The sequence below is a fragment of the Lathyrus oleraceus genome, chromosome 3 (genome assembly GCF_024323335.1).
Source record: "Lathyrus oleraceus cultivar Zhongwan6 chromosome 3, CAAS_Psat_ZW6_1.0, whole genome shotgun sequence".
In the NCBI taxonomy this organism is placed as follows: domain Eukaryota; kingdom Viridiplantae; phylum Streptophyta; class Magnoliopsida; order Fabales; family Fabaceae; genus Lathyrus; species Lathyrus oleraceus.
This window is the reverse complement of record NC_066581.1, coordinates 328,583,750-328,590,153: the sequence shown is the minus strand read 5'-3', so window position 1 is coordinate 328,590,153 and position 6,404 is coordinate 328,583,750. Positions and strand designations below refer to the sequence as shown.

General features: G+C 32.7%; 1 protein-coding gene across 2 annotated transcripts; it reads right to left on the bottom strand.

Moving 5' to 3' along the window:
- Positions 1-3,030: 3,030 nt before the first annotated feature.
- LOC127127464 (GDSL esterase/lipase CPRD49) lies at positions 3,031-5,408 on the bottom strand. Of its 2 annotated transcripts, XR_007805353.1 has the most exons (7): positions 5,235-5,408; positions 5,040-5,117; positions 4,792-4,932; positions 4,553-4,626; positions 3,942-4,088; positions 3,451-3,794; positions 3,031-3,320 (listed from the first exon to the last, which is right to left on the bottom strand). XR_007805353.1 is itself a non-coding variant. In XM_051056652.1 (6 exons), exons 1-6 carry the CDS (start codon positions 5,343-5,345, stop codon positions 3,584-3,586), a joined length of 762 nt encoding a protein of 253 aa, XP_050912609.1. In that variant the 5' UTR covers positions 5,346-5,408; the 3' UTR covers positions 3,344-3,583. The 2 variants fall into 2 exon arrangements, 1 of the variants encoding a protein (XP_050912609.1); XM_051056652.1 differs by lacking the exon at positions 3,031-3,320 and having other exon boundaries at positions 3,344-3,794.
- Positions 5,409-6,404: the final 996 nt, after the last annotated feature.

The following is a 6,404-nucleotide window of genomic DNA, read 5'->3' as shown; positions in this document are numbered from 1 at the left end:
TCTACACAACAATACAAATTTTAAAATATGTTTAAAATCATGATCCAAACAAAATTTATCAAAAGATCAATGCAATCAATAATTTGCCTCTAATGATAATTCACACAAAAATACAAGTGAAATAATTTGTTGAACACTTAGTGTGCAATCAATAATGTTTGGAATTCTATGTAGTATTATTGTTCTAGAAATCCAATCAGAACCAAATGGTTTGTGATCTACACAACAATACAAATTTTAAAATATGTTTAAAATCATGATCCAAACAAAATTTATCAAACGATCAATGCAATCAATAATTTGCAAACCGAAAATAAAAGAGAGATAGAGAGAGAGTATATAAGGATTTGTTTAGGTAGTTCCCCAATCAACCTCGCTATGGGTATGTCTGCCCTTAATTCAAATTCGAATTGAGATATTATATTATATCTTAATTTGCAAATATGCGAATACAAGAAATGAAGAAATCTAACCCTACAAACCTTAGCCTTAATGTTGATTCTACCACCTCCAAAACCCTTGATCACAGATTGATCAAGTAACCAACAATTCCGCTTCAATTTACCGTTCTCACGCTACTTCTTTGAACAAAACCCCTTGTTCTTCAAAGCTTTCACTAGGTCGATTTTAATTCCTAGCGCGTATTTGTTGAAACCCAGGATTTACGAATGCGACCACCATCCAACGTTAATCCTTTGCCCAAGAACCTCACGTTCTTAAAATACTTCACTTGGTCGGATCCAGATTGCGTAATCTTACCAAAAACCTTTAAACCCTAATGATCTTGAAGGAAAACCCCACCTTGGTTTTCTGATTTGAAACCCTCAAAGTTCTCAACCCAATATCAACGGTACACAGAATCTAATTGGACATTATCAATCCTAATCTACATGGTACCCAATCAAAAAATAATTATGTGTAGTTTGATTGTGTGTATGCATAAAATATAGGTTAAAGATAATGAGAATGTTTTGAAATCCTGATTTCGTATAGGTTTTACTCACTAGAAATCTTACTAGACAATGATGCATGTACCAAGTATATATACATGTAAACATGTTAGAAGCAAAAGGAATAGAAAGAAAAAGTATTTTTTTCAAGATTTTTGATCTATAAGTCGACCTATAAAAGTCATGTGTCGACCTATACAGATTGTGTGTTGCCTATGTGTCGACCTGAAGAAGATATAATGAACCAAAATATATTTGGTTCATATCTCAATGAAGATAAAGTGAAGTGCCATATAAAGAAATCAAACTTAAAAGTTGTCGGTACTTCAAAAAAGGGGAAATTAATATGAGTGAAATGGATCTACAAAACAAAAGTCAATGAAAGAGGAGAAATAGAGAAACACAAAGAAGGATTAGTTGTTAAGGGCTAGACTGGAGTTGATTACAAAGAAGTGTTTGTACCATATGTTAGATAGGATGTCATAAGAACCGTTTTAGCAGTGGTAGCTATCAGAGGATGAAGTGTGTCCCGTTTATAGGTGAAGAGTTCTTTCCTTCATGGAGAATTAAGTGAAATAGAGTATGTTGAGCAACCTTTAGGAAATGTAAGAAAGGGAGAAGCAAACGAACTATACAAGTTGCACAAGGCTCTATATGGACTATAGCAGGCTCCAAAGACTTGGTACAACAAAATAGAGAAGTACTTTGAAAATCAAGCTTTATCATGTGTCCTCTCGAGCATACATTGTGAAAGAAGACAACAATGAAAATTGGTTGACCATTAGCCTATATGTAGATGATTTAATTTTCAAAGGAAATGACATCAGCATGTTCATGGGTTTTGGGCGATTCATGTGATCACCTTTGACACGACTAACTTAGAAAAGATGAAACACTTTCCAAGAGTTAAATTGCGTAGGACAATGAACACATATTCACGTGCCAACAAAGATATGCCAATGAGATACTTAATGTTGTATGCAATCCTATTGTACCATGAACCAATATATTAAAACAAGACAAAGGAAGCAACATGGATCATGTGGATCATACCTAGTTCAAGAAAATTGTAGGAAGTCTAATGTACCTAACTACCATTTGGTCTAACTTGATGTTTGTAGTTAGCATGATAAGATACATGGAACATCATGTGGAAACTCACTCAATGGCTGCCAAAAGAATTCAAAGATATTTGAAAGGAACAATTGAGCTGAGAATTCAGTACAAGAAATGGAAACACTCTTAAGTTGGTGGCTTACTCAAATAATGATTATGAGAATTCAGTACAAGAAATGGAAACACTCTAAGTTGGTGGCTTAATGATTATGGAGGAGATGTAGATGATAGAAAAAGTACTTTAAGGTATGTGTTCATGTTAGGGTCTGGTGCATTGTCTTAGTCAACAAGAAAGCAACCTATTGTGATCCATGTCCACAACTAAAGGCCGAATTCATAACTGCAACTCATTGTGCATTGTCAAGGCATATGGTTGTGGGGGAATTCTAAATAGCTTAGGTGTAAAGCAAGCCGAGTGCTTAATTATTTTATGTGATAATAGCACCACTATCAAGCAAAAAAACCTGTCATGCATGGAAGGAGCAAATATATAGATATACATTTCCATTTTCTAAGTAACCTAAGTAAAGAATGTGAAGTTGAATTGATGTATTGTGCCGCACAAGACCAACTAGCAGATATAATGACAAAATCTTTAAAGCTTGAATGGTTTGAGAAACTCAAAAAACTGTTTGGAATTTGCAGGAATTCCAAAATAGCTAGTTCTAATTTTCCTACTTTGACTTGATCTTTTGTGTGTAAATGAGTTGCTTGGACAACTTAGTTTAAAAGAGGATTCGTTGGTTGTTAAAAGTTTGTTAGTTTATAAAGTAGCTGATAATCAATTAAGTTAACTGTAACTGATTTTCAGTTAAAAGGTTACTTGCTTTGTAAGCAATATATAAGTGTCTTTGGCCAGTGAAATAAAGTGAGAAGTCTTGAATACATAATTTCATGTCTTAACCAATATTACAATATTTTGTAAAAATCACAGGGAATCAATGTAATTTTAAAAAATGCTATATATGAAACGTTGCGGTTTTAATAATTAGAAGAAGAAAGAGTACCTTCCAAGAATACAAGCGAGAATCCCAAACCTTCTTAGTAATTGAATTGGACAATGGAAGAACCTAACAGAACAAATTGAGGCCTCATTGCTCCTAACAAACTGTGACAATGAGGACAGACTTATACAGGTATAATAAATATTATGTATGTAAAACATGTTTATAGACTAAGTTGTTTTTTTGGGTTCGAATCCAACCCTGAGTGAGCGCGCAACAGTCGCAATTTTATTGCATCGATTAACAATCTCTGTTGAAATTATGAAGAAAAAATAAGGACAAATCCATAAAACTTTCACTAGACATGAAATCCATAAAATCACGAAATCTTATGAACAATTTATACAATCAAATATAGTCAGAGAGGTCTTACAACTCACATGGTGAAAAACCTGGGATAGGAATTAAGAACACAATTTTTCTTTAATTAGGCAGAGTTCTAAATTCCTGTTATTTGTGGTTGTTGCCTAATGATTCAATGATCTGCGGCATGTCTTTAGCTCCAAATGGACATCAGTCATACTCCTCAGTTTCTAGGAATGTCAAGCTGGCAACATTCGTAGTTTTTTCATCTGGGCCAAGTGGATCATAAGGAGAATCTTCTCCGAATTCATTTGGCAGTGACTTCCAATGCAAGCAAGGTTCCCAATCTGCTTCTTTGAGTGTATTAAGTATCTCTTTTACCACTATCTTGCTACCCTCATGTGTCAAATGAACTCCATCTCTATCAAACAACATTCAAGAAAATGAATGAAATGAAAGATAAGCACATTCGAAATAATCAATCATAATTGTTACTATAAAGTCATAACAAAGGATGAAATGTGATTTGCTGGTAGTGCATTAAAGGGTCATATGAGAGCAAACTTACGTGAAGCAATCATCTCGCCAGCCATCCCTTTTTTGGATTGCAGACCACAGATCAATGGCCTTGATATTCATCTCGCGGCATAGCTCCAAACACGCTTCTGAATATATTCGACACGATTCGTTATTCCTTGGCGGTCTCTCTATACAACTGGTTGACGTCCAAAAAAAAACAATGAGTAAGAATGTCAAAAGGGCTTGAATATTAACATATCATTCTCTAAATTTATCATATGCTAGTGATGTCAGTTTAATCATATATCTTAGTCTAATATTACGATCTTTTAGGATAATTGGTCTGTAACACAGTATCGAGTTCTACTATTATCATGTTTATGATACAGCCCATCGCATAAACAAAAAGAACAAAAAGTAGGACTCGAAAAAAAATTCTTTAGATCTTAGTACTGCACAGATGTTATTCATCTAACACCAAATCTTATAATTCATGAGTTCTATATGTCATAGTTTTCTGGCACTGTAAATAGGCATTGTGTGAGACTATATAATCACAGTACCAACATGATTGCAGGAAAAACTAGGCTCTCTATCTTTTCCATACTGAAAAATCAAAAAATTATAACAACAAAATAGCAAATAAATTACAGTCAAAACCTGTTTCCGTAAATTTGCACTTCATTGCAAGGCGGAGCAGTGAGAAATATAAGGCGAGTCTTCTTTGACAGGCTCTGAAAATCATTAGAATGTGTCAAATTTTGTATCAACAGATATAACAAGTAAAAATGATGCAGATTAAGCCAGCATTTCAAGAAATTTTTACTCCACCAATGAACTATTTTATATATATATTGATAAACTAAGACAGAAAGTGTTACTCCAGATTGAAATTTTACCTTGAGATGGTTAGCAATCTTGTTCATATTTTGAATGTACTCTTGGAGAGGTACATGTTGACCAAGGCCACTAGGATGTGAAAGAACAGAATCATTACCACCAAAGTACACAATTATCAACGACGGTTGCTCGGTCGCATTCTATGTTATAGAAAAACAACGGAACAAAAGGGTAACTCTTTATAGCATGATTCAAAATAATCTTGTTAGCAAAAATTGAGGGTATCATGATCCATTTGCAACAATACCTTGGGAAAAACGGTATCAAGAACCTGCACGGCGCGCCTTGTATTCCAACCAGAGTATCCTCGCAGAACTATATCCGCCTATGTAAAGACATTACAGATTCAGAAGAATCGGTATATGTATGGATTTGTGGAAAAAGAAAGTGAATAAACATTAGAGATTCAGAAGAATTAGTGAGTGGTAAGAAAGAAAAGTACCTTGCGAGAATACAAGTGAGAAAGAATAGCACCCCAACCTTCTTTGAGAAAACTGAGCTGAACAATGGAAGAACCAAACAGAACAATTTGAGGCCTCGAGGGTCCTACCATTTTTCTCTGTTTCTCTCTCACACTGAAAGAGAGCGATATAAAGATAGAGTGATGATGTATGAGTGACTCAGCGGAAAACAAGTATATTATATAATATTAATAATACAATAATTTTCATGAGGTTTAAGCTAGTGCACTGTGTCGATGTAAAGAAATATTAGATTGATATCATATCAAAACATTCTATACTGAAATCATATCAGTATTTTAAAAATAAAAATATAATGTAAAGGAATATATGTGTCTTATTAGTTGACATTGTAAAAATATTTTACACATATTTTTTTTATTATGTACTTTTTAAGTTTTTAATCTCCATTTAAAAAAAATCAGTAAATATAATAATTGACATTTTAATTTATAACATGACATTGACCGTATGGTACCACGTCACAAATTTTGTTTGTTAGCAAGGGATTTGAAACCCTTGCCCTTTGGCTGATGGGTGTTATTTAGTCAAGCTTCTTTATTTATCAAACATCTTTTTCTTTTGGTCACCAAACCAGCTATGATAAAGACAAAGGGCAAGGGTTTGACACCCCTAGATCCTAAATTTTTGTTTATGTCATTATAATTTAAAAATTCTAATAAAATATAATTATATTAAATAATATAAAATAATTTAAAGAAAATTTTAGAATTTAAATATAATAATAATATTAAAAATATATTTTAAATTTTTTATTTGACATGACAAAATTTCTGACGTGACGCTATGTGGTTAGTGTCACTTTATAAATTGAAGTGTCAACTATACAAATTGAAATGAGACAAAAAAAAAACCAAAAAATATTGAATTGAGAGACTAAAAGGCTGATTTTTCTTAAAAGGAAATTAATTTTTTTAAAAAAATCACAATAAGGGATCAAAAATGCATTTAAACCTAATAACATTTACAAAATCAATGTTGTTTGTTTTGACACACATCTTTTGATTTTTTTTAAATAACCACTATTTTCAAAAAAAAAATCAAAAATAACCATTATTTCAATTTTTTTTCCCCAAAATAACCACCTTTCAAAACAGATGCGACAGATGAACTGGCGCATCCATTTAGCA